Source organism: Bos grunniens, chromosome 8 (genome assembly GCF_055505025.1).
Source record: "Bos grunniens cultivar Pamir isolate PY7600 chromosome 8, Bosgru_T2T1.0, whole genome shotgun sequence".
Classification (NCBI taxonomy): domain Eukaryota; kingdom Metazoa; phylum Chordata; class Mammalia; order Artiodactyla; family Bovidae; genus Bos; species Bos grunniens.
The window spans coordinates 21,986,630-22,001,878 of NC_141172.1; the positions used below are offsets into that span (position 1 = coordinate 21,986,630).

The following is a 15,249-nucleotide window of genomic DNA, read 5'->3' on the forward strand; positions in this document are numbered from 1 at the left end:
ACTCTATTAGTCTTTGCCCTGCTTCATTCCATATTCCAAGGCCAAATTTGCCTGTTACTCCAGGTGTTTCTTGACTTCCTACTTTTGCATTCCAGTCCCCTATAATGAAAAGGACATCTTTTTTGGGTGTTAGTTCTGCAAGGTCTTGTAGGTCTTCATAGAACCGTTCAATTTCAGCTTCTTCAGCGTTACTGGTTGGGGCATAGACTTGGATTACTGTGATATTGAATGGTTTGCCTTGGAAATGAACAGAGATCATTCTGTCGTTTTTGAGATTGCATCCAAGTGCTGCATTTTGGACTCTTTTGTTGACCATGATGGCTACTCCATTTCTTCTGAGGGATTCCTGCCCGCAGTAGTAGATATAATGGTCATCTGAGTTAAATTCACCCATTCCAGTCCATTTCAGTTTGCTGATTCCTAGACTGTCGACATACACTCTTGCCATCTCTTGTTTGACCACTTCCAATTTGCCTTGATTCATGGACCTGACATTCCAGGTTCCTATGCAATATTGCTCTTTACAGCATCGGACCTTGCTTCTATCACCAGTCACATCCACAGCTGGGTATTGTTTTTGCTTTGGCTCCATCCCTTCATTCTTTGTGGAGTTATTTCTCCACTGATCTCCAGTAGCATATTGGGCACCTACTGACCTGGGGAGTTTCTCTTTCAGTATCCTATCATTTTGCCTTTTCATACTGTTTATGGGGTTCTCAAGGCAAGAATACTGAAGTGGTTTGCCATTCCCTTCTCCAGTGGACCACATTCTATCAAATCTCTCCACCGTGACCCGCCCGTCTTGGGTTGCCCCACGGGCATGGCTTAGTTTCATTGAGTTAGACAAGGCTGTGGTCCTAGTGTGATTAGATTGACTAGTTTTCTGTGAGTATGGTTTCAGTGTGTTTGCCCTCTGATGCCCTCTTGCAACACCTACCGTCTTACTTGGGTTTCTCTTACCTTGGGCGTGGGGTATCTCTTCACGGCTGCTCCAGCAAAGCGCAGCCATTGCTCCTTACCTTGGACGAGGTGTATCTCCTCACCGCCGCCCTTCCTGACCTTCAATGTGGGATGGCTGTAGCCCATTAAAAAGCAAAGGTGAAAATGTCTCAGTGTGTCAGAACAAGGAATTTAGAATGACATGGTCTAGATTTTGCTTCCACATCTGTAGCAAGTCATTTTCACTTTGTAAAATGACTACAAAGAACGCTTTCTTTGTAAAAGGCAGAAAATGGCAGTAGCACTTCCTGGGGTTGTTATGGAGATTAAATGAGATGGCATGTGTTTAGACACAGGCACAAAGTAACCAGTAATTTTTTTTTTTTTTTTTACCAATTTAGGAATATTGCCAACTATATTCTCCCATTGTCTTGCCATTGAATGGTCAAGATAGAGTTAAATAACCATCAGATAATTTGTTAATTAGATGGATATCGTCGAGGGGGTGATGGGTCTTCACATACCTGTATGGATGTGGTTGTGTTCAGGGGGCATGCTTATTGCCTCTCCTATGCAGTTGGGATTCCATCACCGATGTACCGCAGTCCCTTAAGTGATTATTTTCAACAGTGTTTCTTTGTGCAGCTCCAGCCCCTTGTAGGAGAGTCTTTTCCCTCCCTACTCATCAATTGAGGGGCAGCCTGGCATTACAACTCTGGAAGCCAGGAGACTCAGGATATATATGTTTCCAGGTCTGCCTCTAGGTTGGGCAAATCACTTGATTTCTCTGGTTCCCAATTTCCTTGTTTGTAAAAAGGTGGGGTTGGGTATGTATCTAGCAGGGCTCCTAGAGATCTGTCTTATCAGAAGTAGCTTATGTTCTTTGGTGGCTCAGATGGTAAAGCGTCTGTCTACAATGTGGGAGACCTGGATTCGATCCCTGGGTCGGGAAGATTCCCTGGAGAAGGAAATGGCAACCCACTTCAGTACTCTTGCCTAGAAAATCCCATGGACGGAGGAGCCTGGTGCAGGCTACCACCCATGGGGTCGCAAAGAGTCGGACACGACTGAGCGACTTCACTTTCACTTTCACTTTATGTTCTTTATTTCAGTAGTCAGCCATGTAATTAGAACTGTGTTTGTGTGCACGCATTCATGTGTTTATCTCCTGAGATTTTGATCAAAAATTAGATAATTTTCCCAATTAGCAGACACTGATGAAATGTAAGATTAGGCAGTGCCTAAGTACTTGTTTGCTGCTAAGATCTTGTTATCTGAAGGTTGCTGTATGTCACGGCAGTAAGCTCGGGTCATTCAGTAATTAATCATTTCAGTTACGTCTACTTCATTACATAAATATGGTTAAGTCAAGAAACTAGAGCATTGAAAGAAAGATTAACAAAAGAAAAACTGCCAGGTAGGTAGCTTCCATCGATTGACTAAGGTTTGAATTGTGTCTAATTTCCTTAGCTAAGTAAGGGCCCTCTTGACTCACCAATGTGATTATAAGCACACTGATACAGCTTCTACATGTGAATTTCTGATCCTCTGGCCTGATATTGGCAAATTTTGGATTTCTCTGCACTAGGTGATTTTCCAGGACTAACAGGCTGTGATTCAAAGTCACAGATTATCCAAGTCTTTTCTCCCTGATCCACTTTAAAAATAAAGACAGCTACTGAAAGACACAAGTCAGCCCTCGTCTTTATCACTAATATGCTCTCGCAATCTCAGGGATAGTTTCCTGTGACCACTGTGAGGAAAGTAAAATATTCTGTTAAAAGCCAACAAAAATGCAGAATATACGAAGTATATTAATACAGCATAAGAATACATATATTTAGATTGGAAAGAGGAATGTGTATTTTGAGGTCAGTAATAGGAGCTAAGCCATAAGTGTGTGAATTCTCAGTGATTTACAAATGCTTACTGACTTGGAAAAAATATGAATTTGTGAATTCTTTTCACTTTCCACTAGCGTATGAGGGTTAGGATTATATTATTTCCCACCTCTCAACTCTCAACACCCCTGCACCACACCCCACCCCACCCCAAAAAAAAAAAAAAAAAAACTATGGTGGCTTCTTGGTTGGATGAAATGGAAATTTCTTGGCCTGACATTCAAAACTCTTCACAAGCAGCATGTTTTCAGTTTTATCTCCCATGGTTCTGTTTGTGCACTTCCTTTCTGGCCCTCAGGGATGTTTTGGCCCCCAGCACAGCTGTGTTTTCACACCTCCACGTCTTTGCTCTGGCTGCTCCCCAGGATGCCCACTCTCCTATCCAGTCTACCTGATAAACCCTGTCCATTCCTCAAGATCCAGCTGAAATGTTGCCTGTCTCCATGTATCTCTCTGCATCCTTTTCCCACACAGTCTATCTCCCCCACCTCTCCTCCCACACATGGCCCTTTAAATGACGGCATTATTCACACTGTGCTGTAGTGACTGCCCCACATTCTCTTACCGGTGCTGCCCTGTGTAGCAAGGATGAGGCTTTTCATTGTATATGTTGTCTTAGCACCTGATATATAGTGGACACCCAATGAAAGCTTGTCAAAGTGAGTAAAACCATGTGTTCATGTGTCACAAGAAGGGACATGCTGTGATTCAGATGAAATATCTGTTATGTTTTTATCCATTACATTCAATTTGGAGAATACAGAAAAAAAGAAACCAAAAAGGAGGAAATGAAATTCATCCATAACCTTACTCCCCCAGAGATAATATTAATTGTATAACATACATATTTAGAGTTAAAGCATATTTATTAAGAGGAACTTTGGTTTTTAAAATTAGAAAATTACCTACATGCTATACAGATGATCCTAATTCTTGACTTTGCTATTTCTTTTGTTAGCTCACAGAAAGAATAATTGTCCTCTTTATGGTGATCACCAGTCAAGAAGAAGTCCAAGAGAAATACGTGGTGTGTGTGTTATTCATCTTTTGGAATCTATTGGATATGGTTAGGTAAGGAGGCAAAATAACCTCTTAAAGCCAGATTACTTTCTACAGTGAAACCAGTATTAGTTGCCTGTGTTTGATTGCTCAGAGATAAGTACATAACCTCTTTTCATATTATTTTATCTTGATATGGAAATGTATTTTTTATGCTCTCCATAATGGGCATATCAAAGATAATGAAAACCTACCATGGTATTACAAGAGCAAATCAGTGCATTCAGGCATAACACCAATTGGGAATAAACCTCACAGCTGTTTGCTAATGAAAGGCATTCTCTGCAATTGCTCCAGTACATGTTACTTTAATAAACAAAGCCAGACTTTTCTATCATAGTCACAATTTACAAAGTTGGTTTCAAGAGTATTTTAAATATAGGGCTTTATCTCTCTGGGGTGAAAAACACACCTCCACAAACATGTGTATACAGCTCCAGCAGGTTCAAATAACTGAAGCTCGTTCATGAGCTCACTGGGAATCCTTGGACCTCATGTTTAGAATCCTTGTCCTAGTTGGTGTTATGTTGACTTCTAAATTCTAAAGCTTTGCAATAAGATGAGCCTAGTAGTATCTCTACCAGCAATGGTGTAAAATAGCCTCTTTGCACAGTGGCTCACTTTGGAGAGGTTCCTAACTGCTACTTCTTGAGAACTGTCCCTCTTGCTGGAAAGACCTGGATGTGAATGGGTAACAAAAGTCCACAGCATTTTAGCAGAGGTTATATAAATTCTTTCTGTCAAAATCTTGGCTGAGTTAACATATTCTAAGTAGAATGATTAAAATGAAATATTTTGTTGAATTAAAATGACTATAATTCTTTGTTATATATAACTTAGTTATTTCTCACTTTTACCTGAAAGATTTGTGGACTTGGGGCAAACTTTAGGGACTTTTATAGCCTGTGAGTTCCTGTTTATGAGACATGGAGCCTCATCTGGGACTGTGTCTTGCTTTCTTGTTGTTATTTTTTTTAATGTACATCATTTTTTAAAGTCTTTATTGAGTTTGTTACAATATTGCTTCTGTTTTATGTTTTTGTCCTTTGGGCCACAAGGCATGTGGGATCTTAGCTCTCTGACCAGTGATTAAACCTTCACTCCTTGCATTGGAAGGGGAAGTCTTAACCACTGGACTTCCAGGGATGTCCCAGGGAACTGTGGCTTTCTCATGTTTTATTCTCTGTATGCTCACTTCTTTCAGTATCAGTCCAGTCTCAGATAAGTTCAGTAGACCCATTAGAGAACAAAGTAGTTTTGGCATTGAGAGTAGTATTGTGATGTGATGGAAAGACTTTGGGACATAGAAGTAGAAGATCTCAAGATGAACCTCACCTCTACTACTTATGCTTGGACAAATCACATAATCTTAAAAATAACAGCAGTGGGATAATTCATGGACCTTAATATTTACCCTTTTAAAGTATAAAATTTGTTGGTTTTAGTTTATTCAAAGATATGTGTAACAATCACCACTATCTAATTTGAGACCATTTTCATTGCCCCCCAGAGGAGCCCCAAATCCATCAGCAGTCATGCCCCCTTCCCTCTTCCTTCCAGCCTCTGGCAACTTCTAATATACTGTCTGTATGGATTTGCCTGTTCTGGATGGTTCGTATAAATGGAGTCACATGACATGTGCTTTTTGTGATTGGTGTCTTTCACTTAGTATAATGTTTTCAAGGTATAGCCGTGTTGTAACAGGTATCAATATTTATTTCTTTTTTGGCTGAATAATATTCTGTTACATCGATATACCAATTTCATTCATTTGTCAGCTGATGGACTTTGGGATGTTTCTACTTTTTGGTCAGGAGGAATACTGCTATGAACATCCATGTACAAGCTTTTGTGTGCACATATGTTTTCATTTCTCTTAACCTAGGAGTGAAATTCCTAACTGCTTAACCATATTGAAACTCTTTTTTTCCTGTGTAAAATGGGGGTAGAATTAACTTCCAAGTTTACCTTAGAATGATGTTTTGAAAAGCAACTTCCTGAAACTGATGAAAGTATCTGTGAAAACTCCACAGTAACACGATGGTTAATGGTGAAAGACTGATCTTTCTTCCAAAGATCAGGAACAAGACAACAATGTTTACTCTTGTCTCTTTTATTCAACATTACACTGAAGTTCTAGGCATGGCAGTTAGGCAAGAAAATGGTATAAAAGTCATCTACATCAGAAAAGAAGGAGTAAAATTATCTCAGATGATACAATTTTATGTTAAAAAATCATAAGGAATTCACTAAAAGCACTAGAATAAGCTAGTTCAGCAAAGTTGTAGAATACAAAATGGATATACATTTGACCCTTGAACATGTGAGGGTTGGAGTGCTGACTTTCTGCACAGTTGAAAATCCATATATAACTTTTCATATATAGAGTTCCTCTCTGTCTGCAGTTCTGTGTCTGGATTCAACTAACCAGCGAGTGTAGCACTGCAGTACTTACTATTGAAAAAAATCTTCATGTAAGTGGACCCACATAGTTCAAATCTGTGTTTTTCAAAGGTCAGCTTTACAAAAATTAAATGTATTCTACCCATTTTCAAGGGCCTATCCTAAAATAAAATTAAGGAAACAATTCCGTGTACAATAGCATCTAAAAAGTACTTAGACATAAATTTAACAAAAGATGTGCACAAGTAGTGCACTAAAAACATTGTTCAGAGAAATGAAAGGAGATCTAAATACATGGAAAGATGTCCCATGTTTGTGAGTTGAAGACAATGTTTTTAAGATGGAACAGTTCTCAAGTTGATCTTCTGCATTCCAGATTCAATGCAGAAGTTGAGAAGCTGATCCTAAAACACATATGGAAACCTCAAGAAACCAGAGTAGCCAAAAGAATCTTGAAAAAGAAGAACATAGTTAGAAGATTCGCACTTCTCAATTTCAAAACTTACTACAAAGTAAAAAAAGTTGCACACATCAAGAGTGTGATACAGACATAAAGATATAGCATGGAATAGAATTGATAATTCTGAGATAAACTTCCGAATTTATGGTCAGTTGATTGTTGACAAGATGCCAAGATCATTCAGTGGAGAAAAATAGTCTTTTGGAATAATCTTTCAGTCAAATGATGCTGGGCCAACTGGATATCTACATGCAAAAGAAGGAATTCGGTTTGTTACTCCACACCATATATAAAAATTAACTCAAAATGGATTAAAAACATAAACAGAAGAGCTAGAACTATAAAACTCAGAAGAAGACATAAGGGTAAATGTTTTTGATCTTGGATTTGACAATGGATTTTTAGGTTTAAAACCCAAACCACAAGCAACAGCAAAAAAGAGACACACTGGACTTCTACAGAAATGATTTCTAAACATATGCAAAGATTCTTACCTACTTTTTTAATAAGAGAAAAAAACATCAAAGTAGTGAAATGCCATTTTTTCCTTGTATTGGTAAAGAACAAAAAGTTTGATAACATGATAACATGTTGGTGAGTGCTTACACTACTGATGTATATTATATATAGTGTATACACAGAGATAAGCATAGGCAAAGGATTTTGGAAAGAGTATATAAGAAACTGGCATTGGACATTGCCTCTGAGAAATGGAAGGAGGGTCCTGGAGTGAGTGAAAGATTTACTTTACTGCATTCATGTTTTCCAAGTTTTGGATTTGTTTTGCCGTATGTATGCACTGCCTGCGCCAGTAGTTCTAAGTGTGGTCCCTGGGCCAGTGGCCTCAGCATCACCTGGAGCTTGTTTGTAATACAAATTCTCAGGTCCCTTGAATCAGATGCTCTGGAGATGCCTAGCAATTTGTGCTTTAGCAAGCCCTCTGAGTGATTCTGATGTATGCTTAAGCTTGAGAAATAAAAAGATATTGACTACTTCATCTGTTACATCACAAAGGCAGGTTTAAAATCACCTCCTGTACTCAACACAAGCTCCTAAGGCCCCTTATTTAGTTGTTTACACAGGATGGCCCATTTTAAAAAAAAGTTTTAAAATTTTTTCCATAGATATTTATAGGTCTGTCTGTCTTAAGAAACTTAGCTGCTGTATAAAATGGGTTTGGCTTCCAAGTGAAATTGAAGTCACTATTTGAGGAAACTTGTAACTGTAATTTGCTAAGGGACAAGAGTTACATTTTTTCCTCTTTACCTCTATAATTATCTATGATCCACCCCACGAGACAAGCCAGACTGACATGGTTCCTCTCCATCCATTTTTTTACCTCTTCTCCTGCTTACATTACAGGAAATAAAGTAAGGAATTTGCATGCTCTCTGGTTTTACCTTTGTATTCAGTTACAAAGTAAAGTGTTTTCTTCTCCTGTTATTTCCCAGACACCAGCAGCAAATGTTGATGAGCAAACTTGTCTCCTTTCAGGTACACTTACAGCATGTTGTCAGTCATTGGAATATCCTATGCTGTCTTGACATGGTTCAGTCAAACCCTGTGGATGCCAATTTATCCTTTGTGTGTTCTCGCTGAAGGTAGGAAAAGAGTGACTTTCTGTATTGTTTACTGACAAAGCAATAATGGTTCACAACACTTTCTGATGATTAAATTACTATTTTTGCCACTGTTCAGCTGACTCAGTGTTATCTCTCCTGGCATACTTCCCTTGATGCAAAGAAGCAAAGCATTAAAAAGCAAAGTTAGAGGAGGAAGCAGTTCTGCACAGTAGACAAAATATTGGATGAGGAATGAGGACATCTGAGTGCAGGCCCTTACCTTCATTAACTCGCTGAGTTTTGGGTAAATCATTTAACCTTTCTGTTTCCTCATCCAAAGGGGGTTTAACATTTAGTGACTCAGTGATTATTTTTAATGCATAGAAATTCAGTTCCCCCTAGCAGGACTAGCCTTTCCACTTACCAGCTATTGTGCAGCCTACTTTGCCAGAGACAATGAACTCTACATATAGATTAATCATCGGTTTCTCAGGGAAACATTTCTCAACTTCCTCATCTACACCAGTTCCCACTATGAATCTCTTTAGTAAAACCTTAGCAGTAATTAGACATTTGCATGATTCTTTGATTAATATAGATTTCCCTGTCTAGTCTCTAAGCTTCACAGGAATACAGGGTTGTCTTTGTTTCTTCCTTCCTTTCTCTTATGAACCCAATGTACATAATCAATAAACAATGAATTATTAAATACAATGTGAAGTAAGCTGATTACTAAGCCTAAATGTAAAACTTAAGCTTAAAATCAAGTGGTTAAACATCTATTTGCAAAGAGCTTGAGGATATTTGTGGAATATATGCTTCCTTCTGTAATAGATTTAGGAGACAGGAAACTCTGAAACGGACATGATAAAAGTTTTTGAAAACCAAAGGCATAAAGAAATGAAGAGAGCACATGTTAAGGTAACTAAGGGAAAACATATAGAAATATTTAACATAAAATGATGGTGACATTGATAATAATTGTAAAGTATATATGATACCCACATGTTTTCTATCCACCAATGACCAGAGAAAAAGAGCTTATATTCTAGTAAATCATATTAAGTATCATCTTAAAATATGTTTTGTTTTCAAAAGGAAGAATTATTGAGTTTTGAAATTAGACTATGCCAAAAGAATCTAGAAAATCTTAAAAACCATAAAAAATGGATTGCACATTTATTTGAGAACAAAATCCCTCACTCATTGAAACATTTATTAAGTACCTTCATTTGTTAGATAATATAAAAATACTGTAAAGAATATATAAAGTAATAAAGTAGAAATATGACTAATATTTTCCTAAGAATAAAGGACGAATAAATATGTAGCAGACTTTTCTTTTTATTCCGTAATTGTAAGCCTTCTTGTTTCTTAGGAAAGCTTTGTATATGGTTGCTGTAAAATGCATATTCTTTTATTAAAATTAGATTCGTATACTTATTCTTGCAATTAAGAAAAGCATATGCAGAAACATTTTGAAAGCGTATATAACAAAATATCGATAATGATTAATTCTGGGTGGTGGAATGTAGGTGACTGCAATTTTGTACGTTTCTATATATTTCCTTTTTTTTTGGTGTCACGTGCAGACTCTATGCTGATGCCACTGTCTGGCTATAAAAGCTGTAGGCACCTGACTTTTCCTCCATCTTTTAAGGGAAGAAATTAAAAATAATAATTTTAGACTCAAAATAAGTTGTAAAAATAGTGCATTGTTGCCATGTACCTTCACCCAGCTTACCTTGATGACAACATCTTACAAACCGTAGTACATTGTCTTTTTATCCCATGAAATGTTATTAAAGGTCTATATATGGGGTATAATTCCATAGAATATTCAACTCTTTATTTGACAAGAGCCTCCTCCTTCAAAGTAATTGGAGGCCAGCATTTCTCACACTATTCCTCAGAAGTTTTATTAAGTACTGCTGGGGATGGGGAAGAAGAAGCAGCTCTTCCAAGACCAGTTAAACTGAGGAAATGGGTGAAACCAGTTTCTTTATTGCAGAACTTGACAGAATCTCCATTCTACCAATGTGTGTTGTGAAACTCTAAGAGGAAAATATATGAAGCATTTTCCATGTTCACTCATCTATCACCACTACTTGTGGCTAAGAGGACAGGTATTTTGAGATACCATTTTTGGTACAAACCCCTATGTATAAAATAAATAAGCTAAAAGGATATATTATACAGACAGGGAATATGGCTGATGTTTTATAATAACTATAAATGGAGTATAGCCATTTATACTTCACTGTACAAAATCATGAATCACTCTGTTGCACACCTGAAACTTATACATCAACTATACCTCAATAAACAGAGAAACACAGTAAACTCTTTCTATGTAGGCACAATAAAATAAAACAAGGATAAAAATTTAGCAGATCCCACTGCTGTAATGGCCCTGCCAATCTGATCTTCAGTGCATTTCCATACCAAATTATAGCTTTGGCAAAAGGATTCAGCAGTTTTCACAGGATTGTCATTATCAAATTCAGAATATCCTTCAATTGTGCTAACATACATACATATCCATGTAGCAAGGTAAGAAGGGAAACCTTCATGATTCGTTTTTTCTTTAAACAGCATTTACCATCTATCAGTCGCTGCCTTATTTCGAATCATTTGGCACTTACTCCACAAAGCTGCCCTTTGACTTATCCTTCTATTTCCCATATGTGCTGAAAATATATCTCATGATGCTGTTTGTAGGTAAGTGGCTTTTCTGTTCTGTTTTTGCATTCTTCCTGTGCTTTTTGGTTTGTGCTGCCATCTACCTTGGTATCAATAGAAAGGTCTGTAAACGTGCAAGAGATGATAGAGGATACCTGGAATGATGACCTGGACCTTATTACTTATTAGTAAAGCACTTAGAAGTTATTTCTAATGGTTTTTGCAGGGCATTATGAGATCAAATATATCACTGTATGAACAAAAAGAGTTTTACTGGCAGAAAATGTAACTGCTTTGTGTATGAAATTTTCACCAACAGACACAAGCATCTACAAAGAAAATCAGGATGTCAAACTAAGTAAACTTGGCTATCTTTGGATTTCCCATTTGTATCTGTTTCTGATTCCTGTTTGTTTGGTCGTATGTGCTAGCATTTCCTAGCAGGCAAGTGGGAGTAGGTGCTAAAGACTCAAGAAAAATATATGGAGCTGAGAAAACCTGATCGATTAATTAATCTGTCCAGGAAATCGAGAAACAGACTTCTGTTGTTAAATTTTAGTTTCATCAGCTCTAACCTTCATACATCCTTAAGATAAGTATTACCTCTAGAAGATAACAACTATCAGGTATGTAAGAACAACACATAAAAAAGAAGACAAATGTGAAACTTTGGGGGGAATGGAGAGAGCTAAAGAACGGGGAAAAGTTCCTTCTTTGTAATATGCAGAACAGTAAGATGGAGGAATTTACTTCCCCTTCTTCAGAAGATCTGATCACTCTTTAAGTATTCTTCTTTGAGTCTCCTTTGCAAGTGTCCTCTTCCTGGACTCCAGGCAGTACGCTGTATTTCAAAACCATGGTTCTTTCCAAAGAAATTGTTGCTGCTGCTGCTAAGTCACTTCAGTCGTGTCCGACTCTGTGTGACCCTATAGACGGCAGCCCACCAGGCTCCCCCGTCCCTGGGATTCTCCAGGCAAGAACACTGGAGTGGGGTGCCATTTCCTTCTCCAGTGCATGAAAGTGAAAAGTGAAAGTGAAGTTGCTCAGTCGTGTCCGACTCTTAGCGACCCTATGGACTGCAGCCTACCAGGCTCCTCCGTCCTTGGGATTTTCCAGGCAAGAGTACTGGAGTGGGGTACCATTGCCTTCTCCAAAGAGATGGTTAATCAATCTTACTTTTGCCATTTTCTTCTCTACCTTAGGAATGTATTTCACCTACAATCATCTTTATTCAGAAAGACGAGACATCCTCAGAGTGTTTCCCAATAAGAAGAAAATGTGAAGCATAGCACTGGGATGTGACATGAGAAAGAAGAGGCTTGTGGAGTCAGCTGCAGGAAACACAACACCGGAAGTATTCTGGTGAACAGATATCTAGTATTTGACAAAAATCCATAACATGGAATAATTGCACTCCTCCCCAGAACTCTTGACATACACCACAGTCTGTTTTTCCCACACATTGTTTTTAGTTCATATATTCTTCACAACCTGTTTCACCAAAGCTGTGAATTTTACACAAGTTAAGTTTGTATTGTGTGAAGCCTGATTATTTTCCTGTAAAGTTAATGAGAAATAGGATTTTAACTGGAGTAGATTCAATTAAACTAAGAAACCAAAGTTGTTAACTTAAATGACATCTATTTACATCTATTTCTTTTCACTTCTGAGTTCCCATGTAGCAGCTAATCTGTGGGAGGGGAGTGGTGTGTAATATGCCCTGTACTTTTCTAGAATAGCCTATTTTATAGACTGATATCACTGTGCCCATAGTTAACACCCACCTTAAACATTAGACAAACTTGGAAAATAAAACATTTTTCCAAACACTGAAAGAGTATTGTTAATATTACACAAGTTGTTTGGACTTTGCTGTCTTAAAAGAGGACCCTGAGGAAAACAGAACAGACTTTGTTTCACAAATCATGCCCCATATTCCTTTCTTGGAAGATTTAATCAGGCCATATACATACCTTACACGGAGATAAAAGGTACACAAATATAATAAATCAATTTAAAGAAAACTGAGAACTAGTGATGCTTCAGATTATTACTGAATTATTGCTAATTACTATAAACCATATGTCATCACTTACAGTTTTTAAAAATGTTCCTTTCTTTGAAGATCTAAAATATATGTGAATAATTTACTAATAGAATTTTTGTACCTTCAGTATATCATTCATTTTTCTTGAAAAAATTATAAAATCTTATTATCCAGTAACTATGTAAAGTGAACGTGAAATCGCTCAGTCGTGTCCAACTCTTTGCGACCTGTGGACTGTAGCCCACAAAGTTCCTTTGTCCATGGGATTCTCCAGGCAAGAATATTGGAGTGGGTTGCCACTTCCTTCTCCAAGTAACTATGTGAGAAAGAGTACTAAATGTTGTGTTAACAATAAGAACCAAGTAATGGGGATGTCATTATAATAATGGGTAAACTTATTTCCACTAAATAAAATATTTAAAAAGAAACAATTGAGTATTACTAAAGATAGTTGGTGTATTTATGTAGTTATAATTTTTGGAATTTTAAAATAAATGTTAAAATTATCCTTGTAAGAAGCTACATTTTATTTTGCTTTTGTTTTTATTGGAAGTACAGTTGACTTAAAATATATGTTAGTTCAAGTGTACAGCATAGTGACTCAGTATTTTTGCATTATTTGCCATTATAGGTTATTTTAAGTTAATGGGTATAATTCCCTGTGCCACACAGTTGCTTAACTGTTTCATTTATAGTAGTTTGTTAATTCTTTAACAAAGAATTTAACATACCCTTAATTTGTTACTTCCTCCAGTCCTTTCCTCTTTGGTAACCACAAGTGTGTTTTCTATGTCTGTGAGTCTGTTTCTGTTTTGCATATACATACATTTGCATTATTTGATTCCACATATAAATGATATCATAGTATTTGTCTTTCTCTGACTTACTTCCACTAAGTATTAATATAATATACTGAAGGTCCATCCAGGTGGCAGGCAGTATTTCATTCTTTTATGGTTAACTAATACTCCATTGTATATGTATGGCTGCTGCTGCTGCTAAGTCACTTCAGTCGTGTCCGACTCTGTGTGACCCCATAGACGGCAGCCCACCAGGCTCCCCCGTCCCTGGGATTCTCCAGGCAAGAACACTGGAGTGGGTTGCCATTTCCTTCTCCAATGCATGAAAGTGAAAAGTGAAAGTGAAGTCGCTCAAGTTGTGTCCGACCCTCAGCGACCCCATGGACTGCAGCCTACCAGGCTTCTCCATCCATGGGATTTTCCAGGCAGGAGTACTGGAGTGGGGTGCCACTGCCTTCTCCGATATGTATGATGACTGAATTAAGAAGGTGTGCCATAAGAATATGTATGGCACACCTTCTTCAATCATCTGTTGACGGGCACTTGGGTTGCTTCTTTGTCTCGGCTACTGTAGACAGTGTGGCTATGAACATTGGGTTGCATGAATCTTTCTGAATTAGTGTTTTTACTTTTTCTGGGTATATACCCAAGAGTTGAATTGTCAGGTCATATGTGTGTGTGCATGCCTGCTCAGCTGTGTCTGACTCTTCGACCCTATGGATTGTAGCCCACCAGGCTCCTCTGTCCATGGGATTTTCCAGGCAAGAATTTTGAAGTGGATTGCCATTTCTTCCTTCAGGGGATCTTCCTGACCCAGGGATCAAACCCATGACTCCTGTATCTCCTGCATTGCAGGTGGATTCTTTACCGCTGAACTGCTGGGTCATAAAGTAGTTCTGTTCATAATTTTTCTAAGGAACCTCCACACTCTTTTTTATAGTGGCTGCACCAATTTACATTCCTACCAATAGGAATTCAAATCCTGCTGATTTTTTGATTGGATTGTTTTTTGATATTGAGTTGTATGAGCTGATTGTATATTTTGGATTTTGACTCCTTGTCAGTCACATCATTTGCAAATATTTCCTTCCATTCAGTAGGTTGTCTTTTCATTTTCTTGATGATTTCCTTTGCTCTGCAGAAGCTTTACGTTTAATTGGTCCCATTTGTTTATTGTTTATTTTTGCTTTTGTTTGCCTTGAGTTCAGTTCAGTTCACTCGCTCAGTTGTGTCCGACTCTTTGCGACCCCATGAACTGCAGCACGCCAGGCCTCCCTGTCCATCACCAACTCCTGGAGTTCACTCAGACTCACGTCCATCGAGTCAGTGATGCCATCCAGCCATCTCATCCTCTGTCGTCCCCTTCTCCTCCTGCCCCCAATCCCTCCCAGCATCA

The 15,249-nt window shown here is 37.9% G+C and overlaps 1 protein-coding gene across 6 annotated transcripts in view; it reads left to right on the plus strand.

Moving 5' to 3' along the window:
* The window catches only part of HACD4 (3-hydroxyacyl-CoA dehydratase 4), a 29,817-nt gene extending 16,336 nt beyond the window's left edge, over positions 1-13,481 (plus strand). For 2 of the 6 annotated variants that reach the window (XM_086414325.1, XM_086414324.1), the window contains exons 4-7: positions 3,799-3,911; positions 8,257-8,363; positions 10,920-11,045; positions 12,209-13,030. In XM_086414325.1, coding sequence (XP_086270451.1) covers positions 3,799-3,911; positions 8,257-8,363; positions 10,920-11,045; positions 12,209-12,288 — 426 coding nt within the window. In that variant the 3' untranslated portion in view covers positions 12,289-13,030. Of the gene's footprint in view, positions 1-3,798; positions 3,912-8,256; positions 8,364-10,919; positions 11,046-11,325; positions 12,123-12,208 lie in introns of all 6 variants that reach the window. The other 4 variants (XR_015169090.1, XR_015169088.1, XR_015169089.1 and 1 more) reach the window with 4 other exon arrangements.
* The last annotated feature ends 1,768 nt before the right edge of the window (positions 13,482-15,249 follow it).